General features: G+C 34.3%; 1 protein-coding gene across 2 annotated transcripts; it reads right to left on the reverse strand.

Annotated features, from left to right (window-relative positions):
* Window positions 1-20: 20 nt before the first annotated feature.
* LOC138314510 (von Willebrand factor D and EGF domain-containing protein-like) lies at window positions 21-16,106 on the reverse strand. Of its 2 annotated transcripts, none has more exons than XM_069254871.1 (19): window positions 15,962-16,106; window positions 12,182-12,397; window positions 11,637-11,801; window positions 11,302-11,316; window positions 10,224-10,492; window positions 9,986-10,072; window positions 9,436-9,581; window positions 8,728-8,938; window positions 8,355-8,440; window positions 8,062-8,131; window positions 7,729-7,917; window positions 6,842-7,050; window positions 6,313-6,571; window positions 5,808-5,960; window positions 5,229-5,406; window positions 4,566-4,756; window positions 2,196-2,438; window positions 1,095-1,212; window positions 21-501 (listed from the first exon to the last, which is right to left on the reverse strand). In XM_069254871.1, exons 1-19 carry the CDS (start codon window positions 16,029-16,031, stop codon window positions 383-385), a joined length of 2,994 nt encoding a protein of 997 aa, XP_069110972.1. In that variant the 5' UTR covers window positions 16,032-16,106; the 3' UTR covers window positions 21-382. The 2 variants fall into 2 exon arrangements, with proteins under 2 accessions (XP_069110972.1, XP_069110971.1); XM_069254870.1 differs by having other exon boundaries at window positions 21-504.
* Window positions 16,107-19,759: the final 3,653 nt, after the last annotated feature.

Consider the following 19,759-nt stretch of genomic DNA (forward strand, 5'->3'; position numbering starts at 1 on the left):
CGATACTTTTCATTGATATATAGCACCTACAATGTATCGATTTTTACCACTTACCTGTCTGACTGCAAACAAAAACTGGATGACTTGGGTGAAAAAACCGCCGAATGCGCACACCATTTGTTAATCATTGAATTCATACATATGAATTAAATCATATAATAGTAAAAGTAGCAATGCATAATTAAACAAACTGTATACTATATAATTAAAGATTATACTGCACATTTCTTGGAACCAACAGCATAATGATAACAAAACATACGATCCTGCATATTGTTAATGAGAACGTGGTAAAAAACGGAACTTGTCTCTCCTAGTTTTTACTTAATCATTCCTAGTGTCAATGAAACCAATCTGATGCTAGATTTCAATTTTACTTCAATTATTCATCTTTCTTTAACAAATACCAAAATAAAATACATGTAATCATAAACTTACACTTGCCATTATCCAGTCCCGATGTTGAGATATTTGTGCGGTTGTCGTGGCAATCGCTGATTCCTACTGGGATGAAAATAATAATACGGTTAATTAAAAGAATAAGTAGAAAAATCAAAGAAATGACAGAATTTCTATTTTAGTTAAAGATGCTGCACCGCTGACAAATGCTATTTTTTTTCTCTATTAAAAACAATCGCAGACGATTTTGTATTCTCCAAAAAATTTACTTACTTTACACAATTACCACCATTGAAAAGTTTGAGCTTCTAATTTTACTTCAAGATAAAAATTAAGAAAAAAAAAAGATTAATTGCATCCAGAAAAAATTCCGTGGCACTATCTTCTATATGGAATGAAGTACTGATTGCGCATGCACCAAAGGCAAAATAAATCATTTTAAATTATTATTTGTTTTAATTAGACATATATATACACGATTAAAAATCAATTATTATTCAACTGACGGGGTATCATTTATGCTCTGTCGACGGTGGAGCATCTTTAGATATTATTCGAAATACTGTTCATAATTAGAGTTTTGCGAACTTAATTTTTTAAGTACCCATATAGTTTAATAAATCATAGGGGATATAAAAATGTATGCAAAAGATTCCATAAACCAAAATTCAGACAAAACGATAAGACAAGACAACCGTTTCTGCTCCATTGGAATTTAGACATGTGGTCACTGGTTTGGCATATCCCGCATGGATCGGACGGGTCTGTACTTCCTTCTTGCACACAGTGACCATGAATAAAGCAATAGTTGTCCTGAAAGAAAAAATAAAATACACTAATGTACGTTATTTTCCGTGTCTTCTGGCATCACTAAAGACTAACCTCCACGACCAGACACAATGGTTAATATATCCTTATATGCTTTCCTTTGGTCGGACTTACACCATGCGTACAGTTGTACTGTAATTTAAAATAATAGTATGTAACAGATCGCAGTATTTTATATAAATGTTGATCACTGCCTCCGCTAGAGCTCGAACTCGGGACCTCTGGATTACTAGTCTGGTGCTAAACAGATAGAGTTAAAGAACAGTTGTCTCTAGCCGAGAGGTATATTGCGGCCTGTATTGACCAGGGTTGCATATGTGTTATTTAATAAAATGGCTTTCGACTGCTGAAAGTCTTCTCAAAAATACGATTTTCTTAAATGGTAATTGTTTCTTTGCCTCGAGCTGTGTGCATTTGAAGCATGGTACTTCTTTCTATTCAGCACTCTAAATTTAACCATTGACATTTTATTGAGTAATCAAAATCATTGCATTCTGAAATTAGTTTTCTACCACCTATGATATAGTCAACCGTAAATCATTTCTACATGTACGACCGTTTATTCAATGAGATGTTCAGGAAGGATTTTATTATCATTTAAAGTTTAAAATTGCACTGCCATCTCTTGCATCATTATCATTTTGGTTCTAGTTCCTAAATCAAAATATTTGATATTGAAAACAAAACGTTTATTGCTATATATATTTTATTACAACTTCTTCAGCACGGCGGTTAATCTCTTTCTTAGATGTACACTTGTGATATATTGAACCTAAAATGCATTCATTGTTGATTTTGTCAGGTTTGTATTCATATGATTAGAACATCCGTGAAAACTTATGCATATCAAAATATTAAATCTCCTTACATTACATAATGGATAAATTCAAAACAAGAAAAAATATAAATAGGTTTATTTAAATGCACATTTGTCAAGAAAATTGTAAAATAATCCTTATGACACTCACGTCCATTTGAACAGCTCGCGTGTCTCCATTCTCTACAACACGCTGACACGTCCCGTCATAGACCGTCAGGTTTGTCGCCTGTCCTCCTTGGTGATATGGGTCGTAGTTAATCCCAATGGACCACCTGTATGCGAATCCGTCACTCTGTACAGCAGGAAGGTCACAGAAAACCTCCATAAGGGTGTTATACCGTGCCGGGGCTGTCCAGCTCAGAATTAATGTTTCGGTGCCATCAGTGTGGATCTATTTAAGTAGAAACATCGCCAATATTATCATTAATAATATTTCATATCAGTATGACTGTGTTCGTATAACAATTAAAAACATAATCTTCGTGAACAAATTTCTTCATTGGATCATAATGATGTTTTACTTCCTTTTACAGATATCAAGCTGCTCTTCCGCCCATCAAACATGGCATTATTATCTAGAACGTCGACATTACTTTATGTTATATAAGAATAACTTGATTTTTTTTTATGATATGGAGATATACTAAAAATCTGAGTGTACTCTAAATAAACCGCGAAGATTTTTTGTGTTATAAACGACGTTATAAACGGCGACGCCATTTTTTCCTTTATGGGCTGATAAATAGAGAAATAGAGAATACACGGTTAGTATCTTACAATACAAGGTTTATTTTGGTGCGAGACTTAGGAAAGCCGAGATGACGAGGCTTTGCCGAGTCATCTCGGCTTTCCGTGTCGAGCAAAAAAAAAGCATATCGTATTGACGGATAAAGCACAAATTTATCCGGCAGTAGTTATCGGTCAGTATGTGGGACAGTTGCAGGATAAATAGAGAATACACGGTTAGTATCTTACAATACAAGGTTTATTTTGGTGCGAGACTTAGTAAAGCCGAGATGACGAGGCTTTGCGGAGTCATCTCGGCTTTCCGTGTCGAGCACCAAAATAAAACTTGTATTGTAAGATACTAACCGTGTATTCTGTTTATTCTGCAACCATTATGGCATTCAAAACGAAAGCAAGTTGACAGTTCCTTTCTTTGTTTCGCTCGAAGCGAGACGCTTCTTTGATGCGGAGGTAAAGATTCATTCACTAACCGAATGAGAGTGTACTCCTTTTTGTGCCGTGGGAAATAAATAAGCGCATTCACAAACAGTAACCATAATTCTATTCAGGGTGATATATCAACGAAAGGAAATGAAAATACTCAAATAACAACCAATACCCATTAAAGAATTACTTAACAATACATACTTTTGTCATGAGCCAAGAAAAAACGACACCGCCATACGAGATTATCGATATCGTAAAAATGACGTCATTTCGGTGAATGTGACGTCACGTTTTAGCGGGACTGAATGACGTTTCATTCACCGGAAGGTTCAAGTTCTGGGTCAAGTTAGAAAAAGTTCCGTCAGATATGGAACAAATTCACATGATCGTATTGACGGATAAAGCATATCGTATTGACGGATAAAGCACAAGTTTATCCGGCAGTAGTTATCGGTCAGAATGTGGGACAGTTGCAGGATAAATAGAGAATACACGGTTAGTATCTTACAATACAAGGTTTATTTTGGTGCGAGACTTAGGAAAGCCGAGATGACGAGGCTTTGCCGAGTCATCTCGGCTTTCCGTGTCGAGCACCAAAATAAAACTTTTATTTTAAGATACTAACCGTGTATTCTGTTTATTCTGCAACCATTATGGCATTCAAAACGAAAGCAAGTTGACAGTTCCTTTCTTTGTTTCGCTCGAAGCGAGACGCTTCTTTGATGCGGAGGTAAAGATTCATTCACTAACCGAATGAGAGTGTACTCCTTTTTGTGCCGTGGGAAATAAATAAGCGCATTCACAAACAGTAACCATAATTCTATTCAGGGTGATATATCAACGAAAGGAAATGAAAATACTCAAATAACAACCAATACCAATTAAAGAATTACTTAACAATACATACTTTTGTCATGAGCCAAGAAAAAGACGACACCGCCATACGAGATTTTCGATATCGTAAAAATGACGTCATTTCGATGCATGTGACGTCACGTTTTAGCGGGACTGAATGACGTTTCATTCACCGGAAGGTTCAAGTTCTGGGTCAAGTTAGAAAAAGTTCCGTCTGATATGGAACAAATTCACGTGATCGTATTGACGGATAAAGCATATCGTATTGACGGATAAAGCACAAGTTTATCCGGCAGTAGTTATCGGTCAGTATGTGGGACAGTTGCAGGATAAAGTAAATTCTTAAACCAATGAAAATGCTCGTAACAAGCAAAATTGAATTATATCTTATATCTTATCTTAATAATAAAGATAAGTCATTGAAAATGAAGATGGCATACCAGACTGAATCACTGTACCTGTATTTCCCAAGGAAAAGTGCATTATTTACCTCATAGAATGAATTGTGACAGGTGAGGTTGACAGTGTCAATAAAGGAGTCTCCTTCCACAATAGCTGCCGTACATATATTGAGATCACACGTACCATTTGTGTCAATGTTAATACCCTTAATTAGGGGAGGTGCGCGCATGTCTATCGAACAGTCAGCGGCACCGAAATGTGTACTGCAAAAACAGGTACCTGCAAACATATCATTTAGCATTTCCTGAATATTCTTTATAGGATGTTGGAAAATAAGCAAATAGCAGGTTATGTAGTGTTCCTTGTAACTGTTCCGTGACTGCAATTACTTGCTTTGTCTTCTTTTGCAAATGAAGCTTCTGTCAAACTTCCTAAACGAACTACTTAATGTCACTTCGGGAAATAACAAGTAATATATAGACTCTTGTAGGAATAGGAAATTCCCATGTACATGTATACTTTTATAGGATTATGTCAAGTCGTATTGTCCCATATCAAATGGAACGAACGAAAACACAATCCCGAGTTCTTCTGAAAGCGCGTTAGATCAACATGCAATCATCATCAGCAATTGAATACATACATTATGTATATGGTCGATAATGTGATTGATTTTGTCATACCTGAGAAATCTGGTAAATGTTACAAAGTCACCAACAAAATGTGAACCGAGTGATGGGCAGCATCTCACCGTTATTACACAGTCCATGTCCATTACATTCGTTAGGACACGCGATCTCCTTGATCTGTTGGGCAATAGAAGGTGTGTCCCCCGCCTCCTGGTATGTCGTGTTCTGTTTCAGCTCCTTCATACACACTGACTTTAGGGATTCCCGAGCGGAAGACGCCCACATGGTCGTCTGGGTAGCCTGAAAAACAAAACTCTTCTTGAGCCTGAACAGTTGAAACAACAAACCAGTAAAGTTAGATGTCGCTCTATTTGCGTCTGAACAGGTATCACAACAAACCAGTAAAGTTAGATGTCGCTCTTTTTGCGTCTGAACAGGTATCACAACAAACCAGTAAAGTTAGATGTCGCTCTTTTTGCGTCTGAACAGGTATCACAACAAACCAGTAAAGTTAGATGTCGCTCTTTTTGCGTCTGAACAGGTATCACAACAAACAAGTAACGTTAGAGAGCGCTCTTTTAGCGTCTGAACAGGTGGGTGTTCTCCGTCGTCAGGATGTGCATGCACTTATATCATTCTTATTATTATTTTTATATTAGATCCGTTTTATGCCTATATTAATCAAAGTAGATTGCACAAACCAATATATCCAGGATACATGAGTCGATTGAACTACTGGGATCCGTTGCCGGAATTTGTTTGGCACATGCTTGAAAGGAAGCTGATCCTTTTAAGAAGGTTTCGCAATAGTTCCTTGCTGTGGTTTCATTCCAAATCTGCTTTGGTGGACCCGCCTTCAAAAGAAAACAAGACACAATTTTATCATCTAAGCATCAAAAGGAAATTTTTATATTCATATATTTGTTATTACATTAAACATTTTACATAAATCAACTTGTACATAGTCTTACTTACTCATCTCTCAAAAAAAAGGAAACATTTTAAAATAAAGTGTAGATGGGGCAAACGATGCTTGCAGGTTGCTGTTGATAAGGCAATGTGACACCGAACAAAGCATGCAAACCAAATTTTCTGTCATTCATATCACAAATTAGTATAGTGTAAGAGAGCAAACGCATTAATGAATATTTATGTATGAAAGCACGCAATTGAGTCAGATATAATTTTGCGTCTACAATATCTTACCATGGTGGTTTGAGGAGTATTGGGCAGTTCTAAAACTGGACGCAGTGACCTTGACCTTCTTTCTCTACATCTATTTTGTTTTACCACTGGTGATTCGTCTTGTCTGACGCATGTTGCTATGGCAGCACGTGTACAGGAAATGTTACGTGATGGTCCATTGCACGTGCAGAACTGCGTATTCTCTGTCGTATTCCATGTGCCAAGATTTTCCAAGTTGTCAGCGGACATTGTAATAAGGTTCTCGGCATCATCAGTAACTCTGACAATGATAGTATGATAATGCAATAAGGAAAATGTGAAGGCTAGCAGTGGCAATAGATATGATATAATGTCAAAGCAGCAAATTCTGTTATAACCATATATAATGTGTGTTCTATAACATGTCTTGGCAACAATCTTTTTTACCATTTAAGATGTGACAAATTAATATTGAAAGAAATACAAAGAAAATACTTATCATACCCCGTGTAAGGTGTACAAAAATCTGTAACTGCGTAAAGGGTGTATTGTTGATTAAAATTTGCATTACCTCCATGACGTGGCGAAGATATTATTATCTGTGGTAATGTTGCCGTCGGGTTGAGTGAAGTCGTCGTCCGTTCGTCCGTTAAGTGTCCCACAAAGTCCGCGGGTATGGAAAGTATCACCAGCGGAAGGGTACATGTGAAGGTTCATCACGTCCTTCCCGGTGTAGTACATTAGCTGGGCATCCAAGTAGGCTCCGCTAGGTAAATATATCTAGAGGGAAGAAAATAGCTTATATTCTAACATGGTATATAAAGATATTAGCCTAGGGGAGGGGGAATAATTTAGATTAAAACATGTTATACAAATATATCTAGAGGTGAAAAATAACTTAGATTCTAACATGTTATACAAATAAATATAGGGGAGGAAAATAACTTAGATTCTAACATGCTATACAAATATATCAAGGGGTAAGGGAGATAACTTAGATTCTAATATGTTATACAAATATATCTAGGAGAAGGGAAATAACTTAGATTCTAAAATGTTATACAAATATATCTAGGGGACGGAAATAACTGAGATTCTATGATGTTATACAAATATATCAACGGAGAAATAAAATCCACTAGGGTTCAAATATGGTACTCAAGCTTCTTGCATAACGATTATATGAAAATGTGTAAATAAACTCATTTTGAAGAAAGTGGAAGACATTGTGAAAAGTACAATATAATTAGTTTTTAATGTTTTCGAAGTTTTTAAAGAATCGATGATAAACGATACTATGTATGTGTATCCATTATAAGGCTCAAAATTGGAATTGAACGGAAAATAATAGTGTGCCACAAAATTAATTGAAAGATTCAATGCGCATACTCTAACTAATTTGAATAAAAATTATAAAAATAAAATATATCATCAAAACTTTCTGATACATGATAGTACTTTATAATTGTGTTCGTTGATTTTCCTGACGTCCAGAATATGATCTTCACATGACCGGAACTCGAAGATGGTGCGATATTCACCCGGACACCGGTCGATGACAAAAACGTCTCCTCCTACACGTGCTGCGATGGCGCAAACGCAGAACACGTGATGTGGGGGATTACATGGTGTTACCTTCATCTGTATCTGTAAAAGCGAAATTCTGCGTTTTGATAATTTTCCTGATATACTTTAACGGTTTACAGTCGTAACCTCATGTAAATGTAATGTGTCTTGATCATGTTTTAAATTGATAATGTTGTTGTCCCTAAAGCAAAACAAATTCTTTACCTGAACTTTTTTATTTGGGTCATCATTTTCATAAAAGATGAAAGTCCCTTCATTTTGATTCTCGTAGTACCTGAAACGACAGGAACACCACATATTTTTCAAAATGACAAACTTCAATAGAGGTTGCTATCGATAAAACAAACGGAAACAAATATGACACAAGATCCACACAGTGTGCTTAAAAAATGATGACATCGACAAAACACAAAGTCCAAAGTTCTTTAACGTTCTTACAAGTCTAACTTTAGTCAGATGGGGTAACTAATGCATGTGAAAAATTATCGATACAATACCTTCCATCAAACGTTTTCATGTGAGGATCACATATAGCATGGCATTCCTTTCCTTTCCAGATGTTTGTATTATCGTCCATTCTCACCTGAAGTAAAGACCACATACAAGATATCGTAATAATAACGTTATTTCAATTTCAGATAATTATTTGACACATAAGTGGCCCGCTAAGCCATATCATGCTGCACTGAAATGGTGTCTATACATTTATTTCCATATAAACAAATGTGGCAGATCCTGTATGTATACCAAGATGCATTTGAATTTCTATATATTGTAGACATTCGTTTCCTAACAGTTAAACACATGATGACGTCACAAAGGAACATAAAGTTTTTCTGCGATTTCAATGTCATGTATAGTGATACGTACGTTGACCTCCGCCAGTGTGACGCCGCTCCAGATTGGGTTGAACATGTTGACGGCCGTACGTAGACTAACTTTGTAACTGTCCTGGTGTCCACTGTACGTCTGATCGTCCAGCCAGGCGATATAGATCTTGTGTTCCTGGTCCCACTCATCATGGCGGATGTGTTTACCACAGCTCTGAGCTCCAGCAGGCAACATGGCACCAATACTGCCACTATATATGTAAAAAAGCAAATCGTTAAACCTATTGTTTAATATACCAGTTTAAAATCTAATATTAATCATGCGTCTATGCTACAAAGAGAAAGCAAGGTTAAAATACAGTTAATGAAAAACAATGTACTTATATATATCATCATGTTTTGCATGGATCACTTTTTTCAGCTATGTGCATTTCAGGATATATATGGTCTGTCTCATTCGGATTATTCGTGTAATACAAATATTTTGTACAAATTATACAACTTAACAATATATTTATAGTTGGTTACATTGTCCTAACCTAACGTAGAAATTCATTTTTAAAGAGAACTTTTACACTATCTTTGTAACTTAGATACATAGACCAAAGTCTACCCGGTCCTTACTTACCTACAACTGTAGGTCTCCGGTCTACCCGGTCCTTACTTACCTACAACTGTAGGTCTCCGGTCTACCCGGTCCTTACTTACCTACAACTATAGGTCTCCGGTCTACCCGGTCCTTACTTACCTACAACTGTAGGTCTCCGGAAGAATGAGCTCTACTACCACCTCACACCGGTCTTGGTATAACGTAGGACAGCCAATGGGGACGGTAGGTTTTACAACTATATAGGCAGTCGGGTCATCCCTGTGTAAGGTCACAGAAGGCGAAGCCTATACAAAAACCAATACTAAACACTTAATTTATCAACAATGTACAGTGTCACAGAAGGCGAGACCTGTGGAACTCCAATAACGAAAGGTTTTTAATCAAATCGTAAATTTTAATGTACGGTTTTGTGAACAAGACGTATTGTATAGAATGGTTACAATATCTGCCATTACGATGGACTATAACTGCGTACTGTAAAACAGCTTATTTTCGTGGAAATTTCATTTCACGCATTTCTGCCGAGCGATTCATTCATTACGATTTTGTTTCATGATCTAGATGATTTTATTTATCGGTTTGATAACATTTCGCAAACTATGTCGCAATTTTCTATCGTCGGCAAAATGCGCGAAAATAAACCACGCACGAGAATAGGTTGATTACAATAGTTATTGTATGTCCCTACCGTAACTCCAGCGTAGAACGGGTCACTCCTCGGAGACATGTTTCCAGGAACACCACTGGTCGGAATGGCCCTCACAGCACACTCCACCTATATAAATGAATTTCAAATCAACTGTTAGTTCTCAGGATGTTACGTGCAACATAAAAATGGAAAATAACTTAAATGGAATATTACCCTACCACCCGATTAGTTGTAAAATTGCTTTTGTTAGAAAGGTTTAACACACAGTAAGTCTTACATTTACTCCCAGACGCTCCAGTTGGCCGATTCCTTCCTCTAAAACCAAAGACTCAATATCTGTGCCGTTTGCTATCTTGGTTTCGTTGATGGCTTCCCCGGCTTCCCCGTCGATATACCATGTCACTTCATACTCGACGTCTTCAGCCAGTAACACAAAGTTACACGCAAACTCTAAACTCTGGACATTCATGTGGAATCGTGGACTGACCTTCTCTACTAGGGAAACATTCACGGCTGGCTTCGGGATGTCAAGTTTCTTTGGGAAAGCTTTATTAAAAGAAAAAACACATGTGACTAAAAACATATGAATAATTAGCTGTGAATAATAACACGAGGACACATTGAAAACTAATTGAAGAATTTCAAACGCAGGCTGATAGCTTCTACGTCCATAACATAAGACATATCAACACAGATTATATATTGTCAATGGTAAAGTACCTTTCAGTTCCAAATAATTATCAATAATTCTAATTATATATATCATCCTTTCGAAATGAAATTGATATAAATGACTTTCTAATTTTGATGAAGCATAGAAGCAGTACAGAACTTACACCGATGATTATTCCATGATAATTTAAACAACAGTGTATCTCTATGTCGCTGGTCAGATACTTAAATATTACTCAGCACAATATCTTAAGCGAAAACCATATTTCCATAAAAACATTTCATAATTTAGTATTTAAAATCATTGATAATATTCCATGCCGCCTTTACTTTGTATACGTGAATCGACTGTCATAAATGTTTCATTGGACAGTTACATGAAATCGTTGACAAAATATCGGTTGGCAGTTACCAAATCCGAAGCGGTACTCCAACTTGCAATATTTTATTTGATCGGAAAAGTACTAGCCCAGTCAATCTAATATTGCGTTGGAAAATTATAATATCAATTTTAAAAGAAATCCATGAATGACAATATTTTATTGGATAATCATAAAACCCATAAATGACAATATTTCATCGCGCAATTATGAACTTCATTAATGACAATATTCATTGGACTAGAATGAAACTCATTCAGGACAATTTTTCACTAAAAATGCCCTTTAGACAATATTACTTACATTTGTCTGGGTACACTACAAAGTAAAAAGTTAAACAATCTGTTGATTATTTTGCAATTCAAACTGCATTATATTATGTGTAAGTACAATTTGTAATTTGATCATTTCAAAGTATTCGAGAGAAATATTATATCATATGAGGCCATATAAGTGCTGTACAATTTACAACATCACGTATATTTAGTTCCTTATGACGTTAAAACATTTGACATCATGAATGTCGTTTATAAAATATTGAATAGTCTTTCAAACTAAGAATGAATATTTAATTGATATTTTAGATATCATGAATTTATTAACATGTTTGAATAAAAGACATCTTGATCATTACTTACAAAAACAGTATGCTGACGAGGTACTGTCTGGTCGCTGTAGGAAATATACAGAATACCCCCCACACATCTTGATCTTAATGTTCATGGAGTATTGACATTCACTGCCAAAACCAACCGTACAGGCTATCCTATCAACAACGCCATCTCCTATACTTGGTAAACTTCCTAGAAAAAAATGTTGTAATTAATAAGTTGGCTAGGAATATTTCTAAGACATCAAATTGTTTTAAAAGCTGTTTCATTACAACAAGCACGACAAGCAAAATAAGCAAGAACTTCCATAACCATTATAAAACAATATACTTTTGACTCAGTAAAGCACAATTAATATCTTTAGCATGGCGTGTGGTACAACAGAAAGGTCAAACACGTGTCAGTATTCTATTGATATCTATGGTAATGATAGTTTCTATGTAATACTTCAAAGACAAACATCACATTAGTCCAAATTATTTTGTCTACCATTGCAAACACAACAAACAAATAAAATTATTCTTGACTTACATAATGTTAAAAAAAACCACACACACAACAAATAACTTTACCTTTTAAATAGATGGGGAACACTGTTCCGCACGCCTTGAATTCGTGAATGAGAGACACATCGTTTAACATGTGTTGTGATTCAACCCTGAACCACTGTCCTCCAGTCGGGATATTAAAGTGGTCGTCAATGAGGTGTCTACTCTGACCCAGGGAAGAGTTGATACCTCTCTGGTCCATATCTGGTAAAACCTGCTGAGTAAGGCATGGATCTTCTCCTGTACGGTTTTTTGCAAATGATATTAAGATACATTGTAATGAAATTTTCGCAACAAAACCAAGATTTCGACAAGGTCATGATCAACTATACCTGAAATATTTGAACAGCCACTTTAAATTTGTCACTGAAGTCATTGAAAATGTTGAAATATAGCAACGAGTAATTGAAAAAGTGAAATCCAAATTCGAAACCATCGAAGGCGTGTGACAATGTGGTATCATTATTTACTTGTTTTTAATATTCAAATTGTTTACAAAATCATTGAATGAACAGAAAATTCTTTGTATTGGTTATTATCGTTTTTTAGGTTTCTGCTATTTATTAATCGACAAAATGTGTTAATATCCATGTGACGATATATAGGTCAACATAAAAATAGTCCAATGGCATAAAATAAGGTGATGTCTCTAGTCCCTACCTCATAAACCATTGAAGGAGAACAGCTGATATATATTTATCATTCAGCCAGTATTAAATTGGTGTTGTCGTAATGTTATATTCGGAACTGACGAAAAACAGATGTATTTTAAAATTTCAGCACGTGCGCCAATTTGACTGACCTACTTCTGAGACAAAACATGGTTTTAAAGACGGACATATATGCAACAGTGTTGTCACATTTCAGCTAACATGTGTGTGTTTTGAATGGATGTTACCAAATAAAAAGTATCAAGATCTTAAGATATAAGCTGTATTTTTTGTTCGGGGTCAGAAAAAAGTGGCTCGCTATCTTTTGTCTTTCTTACCCATCGCCAACATACAATTAATTATATATTAAGACATTCCCCAAAATTTTCCTGTAGTTCAATATTTTTCATATTTGTTTTATGAAGTAAATATGTTGTTATGCATCTTCTGTCAAAGTTTCGAAGAAATTGAACCATCCATTTTTTTCTTAATAAATATTCAAATTTGCCATTTTTGAGTAGATTGTGCACATGAAAAAACAGCATTAGTCTGTACTAAATCCGCCCTGTAAATGAAAATAATTAACAAAATGTTCTACGATATATATATTATTTAATTGACGTGATATATATCAATCGTTTTTTTTTTAAATGCTTTACTTCTCGTCATAATTAATTTCTAGTGATCACTTTTGGAGGAAATTAGGTAAAAAAGACGCAAGTAAATTACCTAAAACATTCTCACCAAAATGAAAATAAATCAAAATTGTGAAGTTCAATTTTTATAGAAAAATAACAGACTAAAAAGTGACAAAGTTGCTTTTAATCAGTCAATTTTCAAGAAAATTGAACCACAATTTGTCAAGACAGAGCATTTTTAGCACCAAAAAACCTTTCATTTTTCATTGAAAAAGACGGGATTCAGAATAGAGTTATCTCCCCTATTTATATACTTTTTATACATTCACTGCAGAATTTTCTGTTACAATATAGCCTAGATGTCAATAGTTTTAGTTTTAAAATAATTAACAATGTTTAATCAATATATATTAACCATAAAAAAGCAATTTAAGATTGATAGGATTATTTGTGTTGTTATTTTTAAAACTAATAAAATAATTTATTCATAAATTCAAACTTCAGAAAAGGGGGTATTAATCAAATCGCGGTCATTCAAATGCTTTAAGGGCTTGGGGCACTGTCATAACTCAAGCGTCTGTATGAAAAAATCATGATCTGTCTCCCTTACCATGTCGCCAACATACAATTAATTATATATTAAGACAATGTTATTGTCTTCTCGCTATATATGACGCTAAAATAATGTCATTTGTATTACTAGCATCATGTATACCTCGATTAAAATAGAACTCCGAAAACGTGTATAGAAGTCACGTACAATATTATCATCCTTCTATACTCTATAAACAGTAGGAAACTGATTTCAGAAAAGATGGCGATGACGTCACACAAAGGTACATCCGGGCGCTCAAAGGTACAACTCCGTAGATCTGTACACATCAACATGGTGGGAACACAGCCGCTTCGATGTTTGTTTACATTTTATTGTAATAAATAGTACGGCAATCCGAGAATTGTTGCTTTATCTTAATTTCAAAAGGTGTAAATAAAAATATGTAACAATAATATTTAGGTATAAACATATGGTATTCATATATTTTACGACGTTTATACTCTATTTTCGACCGACACGAGAAAAAACACATTCGCCATTATGTATAAACATTGACAGAATATTGCAAATATCAACTTGAAATTACAAATTAAATTCCAAGTTCCGCAAATATCGTACTGAAATTTTAATAAGCGATTACTGTTTTCTTAGTCTTACTTGGTAAAACACCTTACGATGTGTGATTAAGACCAAATTAAAGTTTGCTTTCGTAGATTACCCCAAGCGCACGGCAGCCATTACGTACAGTGCTAGCGAGATCTCGAATTTCGTCCTTTTTCAGAGTCACAAAATTACGTATTCTGGATAATTCTTTAGTCAGAAATTTTGGAAGTTGGTTTATGGCATACAAATGAGTAAGTTTATAGTTACTTTTTATCATATTTTTAAACTAAACTTTTAGTATTTTAGGATTTTCGAAGCCGTGCGCAATGTGTCCTGGTCGGCATTTACATTATTACGATCTGTGTTCACGAATCTAAATGTAGTCTATCTAACATGTATTCGAATTATTTAAAAATAATATCACTTCAATTTGAGACTTCACTTAGCAGCCCATAGAATGAAAAGACTGAAATTAAAAAGATAAACTCTACAGCATTGAAACTGACCGATTTCAACATTAGAATTTTTCGAGATATCGCGATCGGCAGCCATACAATGTACATGGACATTGCGTAGATCTGCATATAAGTGTATTTACACAGTGGTTGAAAGCATTCCTTTAAAACCAGATATACATGGTAAAGAAAGAAATATATATCTTTTATAAGTACTTATTGAGATATGTGTTGGTAATTACGTATTTATATAATTAAATTTCTAACAATGGGCTGTGGCCTGAGGTGATCTAGGCCTACTAGCGAAGCCATGCACGAGCGGCCGTGGTCTGGCAAGGTGGTTCACATTTCGTTATATTAATAGTGTTGTGAACAGTTTTTTCATGTATAACAGAAACATTACACAATAAAATCGATTATTTATTCATAACTTTTCATAACATGGATTTCTACCTGTGAAGAAAAAACGGGTACTCTGACGGGCCGACACCGCTTCGCAAGCTGGCTTCAACACTAAATCTACACAAATATTTTTAGCAATAAACAATTGTAAATATAAAAATATAAATGTCTGTAACCTCTGAAACCATAAGAAACAATTTTAAAATCGGAATTTGCAAGTATGAATGTGTATACTTTTGTCAAAGTAACGATTGTGTAGCAGGGATGTACGTATCTGTTATTGTTTTTATTAGTCGCCATACTGTGTTTGTACCTTTGAGGACCCGGATGTAAAGTTTCTGTGACGTCACGCCATCTTTTCTGAAATCTCCTATACTCTATAAACAGTAGGATTATAAAAAAGATTTGTAATTTTACCCTGTTGAGCTAGAATGTTACATTGGACATAGATGCGTTAAATTATTGACAATTACTAAACCAGTTAAGAAATAACCACTTACCTAATATTGGCTTACTCCATGCAAAAATAAATATAAAAATTGCTTGGCGCCTGTACCACCTCGAATCCATTATCTAGATCTTTATGTGAATACAGGAAAGAGAAAATGCATTTTATATACGTAGGTGACGGGATGAGAATTTAAGGATGGGTCCATATATGTGTGACAAGGAGAGATATTTCAGTTGCACAGAAACAAATCCGGGATGTGCAGTGTACAAATAAAAAAAGATCCAGTATTATCCCAGAGAAAAACTGTTTTGTATTTTGCGTTAATCTTTTAGGTGCCACGCAAGCTTTGTTTATAGGCTAGATAGTGTGGTTGTGCCGGAATCACAGTCAGATTATCAAAAACCCGGTGTACATGATCAGGATAAACAAACATCTAGCCGATATAGTCCATCCCTAGGCCTGCTGGATGAGATGTCGTGAAATTACGGCATCTGTAAACATATATTATACCGAAATCAATGATGTTCAATGCATCAAAGGTGAGCCAAGGAGATCCCATCTATTCTCGACTTTTAAAAGACTATATGATTATTGGGCACATTTCTATAACTTTAAAATATATTTTTAAAGTATTAAACTTTTTTTTTTAAATCCTCTTAATAGTTTTGGGCTAAATTTAAAGATACGGATAAATGAATGTTTGTGAATAAGAACATGTTCTTTAAATAAGGGTATATTAAATATCTAAAGATGCTTCACCGCCGACAGAGCATAAATGATATTCATCATTTGAACAATAATTGGTGTTTAATCGTGTATATATGTCTAATTAACACAAAGATTAATATAAAATAATTTATTTCGCCTTTAGTGCATGCGCAATCAGTACTTCATTCCATATAGGATAGAGTGTCACGGAATTTTTTCGGGATGCAATTAATTATATTTCATGTTTTTAACTTGAAGTAAAATTAGAAGCTCAAATTTTTCAATGATGGTAAAAGTGTAAAGTAAGTAACTTTTGTAACTGAAGAAAAATACTAAATCGTCTGCTCCTGTTTTTGATAGTGAAAAAATACCATTTGTCAGCGGTGGAGCATCTTTAAGGTTTAAGGTACCGTGGTTCCCCATACATTACATAAAAAGAAAACCGAATAATAAAGAAAATATGATGAGATAAAGCAATATATCTTGCATTTGCACATTTGCATACTGTTATTTATAAAGAATATTTCAAACACAGTGGAGTGTGCCTTGACTTAATTAAAAATATATACTACGTAATTACAAGCAAGTAGATATTTAAATAACATTAATTCCATCAAATTTCCTATAGATAATTATACAAATGTACGTGTTCTATGGGTCTCCATACACTGTATGGGAAAAGTAGCCCATGGCTACCATTTTAGATTCTTTGTTAACAAATTTTGCTAGTCAAATTGAGATGTTTACTATTAAAGGGTTTAAGCAAAGGTTCAGCAGGACATAGAAAAATACCTATTCTTTCATGTTGATTCACATGGATAGACTGTTTCCTACTGAACATTTTGGTATATAGAATGTATGTTTTATTTCATTTTTTAACTTATAATTCTTATAAAAATCACACTCTAAAACGGAACCTTCTACATATGTACCTTATCTTTGTGTATGTATGTTGGTTAACGCTATCTCTTCAGCCGCACTTCGATCCTCGTACAACAGTAGTAACACATACCATCTACATTTGTACTTTTATGTTGTTTAATTATCTCAGTCACTGAATTGTTCTTTTCTGTTTAAATATGCCTTTGAACAACGTTGTAAGTTATACAACGCTAACGTTCTGTATACTTACACGAACACAAAAAAAACTTGAAAGAAAAGAAATTGCATAAAACAATTCATCATTTTTTATCTCAGCGTAAAAATGTATCAAACTTCATGTTTTGCCGCTTATATCAAACGCGGACATTCCAGTAAGTCTCATTATTTTGATGTTCTATTTTTATCTTCATTAATTTATTGAAAACCATAATGTTTCATACATTAAGCCGTGAAGATCATTCAAAACGTGTAGATACAACACATTAATTATATTATATAAATTTGTTGTTTTTATGCCTATGCATGTCTAGATGGAAAAATTCCAACACAAAGTAGTTACCAATTAATAATAACACTGCAAAAATATCATATCAAATTGTAGACCACAATTTTGCTACATGGACAGCATAGGCCTACTCATAATGATTTGTACTGCCAAAAATCAGTTTTTGGTTTTACTTCTACTTGTAAAATTAAAATCAATGCATTGAACGAACTGTAATTCTTAAAATGTTGGTAACTTGTTTGTGATGAATAGTATATTAAAAATTATCTTGATTCGTGAGCTTAAGAATTAGAGCACATATATAACGTTAAGCGTCACTGATTTGAAATGTTTCATATCTGTGAATATATTTAAATTTCCAAGAAAAAAACCCACGATATTTTCGTTTTCATTTTCGTTCATAACATCACATCGATGCCACATTCCACATGTGCATAATCGATCGTAACAATATCACTGCATCAGGACATAAGCAGTCTGTACTAAGCCTAAAAATACCGACTTTCTTCCTAGGTCAGGTACCATGTATCAGCCTTTATACATAAACCTCATTAAAACGGTTTGTCTCTCCAGATTTTCAGCAACAACGTAAAGCGAAATACACAGTTTTAAAATCCCATCGAACTCTCGTAGATGCAATGTACAACTCTTACTTTGAATTTAACTTGCGATTTTTTTTTATAATTAAGTCGACATTCCCCCACACCTATTTAAAAGTAAAAAAAGATCATATTGCAAATTTACTATTTTTATTTAGACGCTGGTAGTTATTAAAGATATAAAGTCAATTCACATCTAGACAAGGTATTCGGGTGTAATTGAGCGTCTCCTGTCTACACATTGTTATGCAGACACAGAAAACTTATTTGGAATGAATGGGAAATAATTTTGTATTGTTATGACATGGTTGGATTTTTTGTTTATTTAATTGTTTTTTTTTTTCTATTTATTTTCGTGTGTGTCCCATGTCTAACTATCAGGTTAAAGCAAAGTCATGTACAGTTTGTATAAGAACGGCATTTCGACAGTTTGCGTCGTATCATATATCTGTTTTAAGCGTTATACAATCTTATAACAAAGTGATTGATGTGGTGGTGATATCTGGCATTAGTGTACCAAGGATGAACACTATAGTTGAGCCAAATGGCGGTGTATTGGTAGGCCTTCAGAACATAATGGCATGCCTCGTATGTTCAAACATGCTGTACCTATTCGTAGTGATATTAAGCATTGCGATTAAAAGAATATTTATAATTTGATCCATATTTACCTGTTAGAACATTAAATGTTCTAGAAGAGAGCATGAATTCTTCTTTCTCTTTTTTTTCATGGAAGTTTAATTTTAACGCAAAATGTTTTCGTCCACTACGTGCTCCAACATGCTATTTTTCTATTAGCATAATACAAACTAAAACAGATTGTTCGCCAACGTCAATTAACTTTCTTCCAGGAAGGAGATTTCCGTAAACGCTATTGTTATTCTTACAAACAGCTAGCAAGAAAATTTGGATATTCACAAGTGATTCTTACTGTATCGAAAACGATCTGCAATTTCAACACGAATTGTCCTTTTAAAATAGCGAATATAGAAGCAATGAAGTGTTCACCATGTTACTTTTGTAGATGATCTTGATCAAAGATCGTAAAAATGATCACCCACCTCCATTTCCAGGATCTTAAACTCGAAAAGAATACAAATTTAAGATACTTCTCGAAAAAAACGACAAAATATCTTGCAAAAGTCCAACAAAC

The sequence above is a fragment of the Argopecten irradians genome, chromosome 2 (assembly GCF_041381155.1).
Source record: "Argopecten irradians isolate NY chromosome 2, Ai_NY, whole genome shotgun sequence".
Lineage (NCBI taxonomy): Eukaryota > Metazoa > Mollusca > Bivalvia > Pectinida > Pectinidae > Argopecten > Argopecten irradians.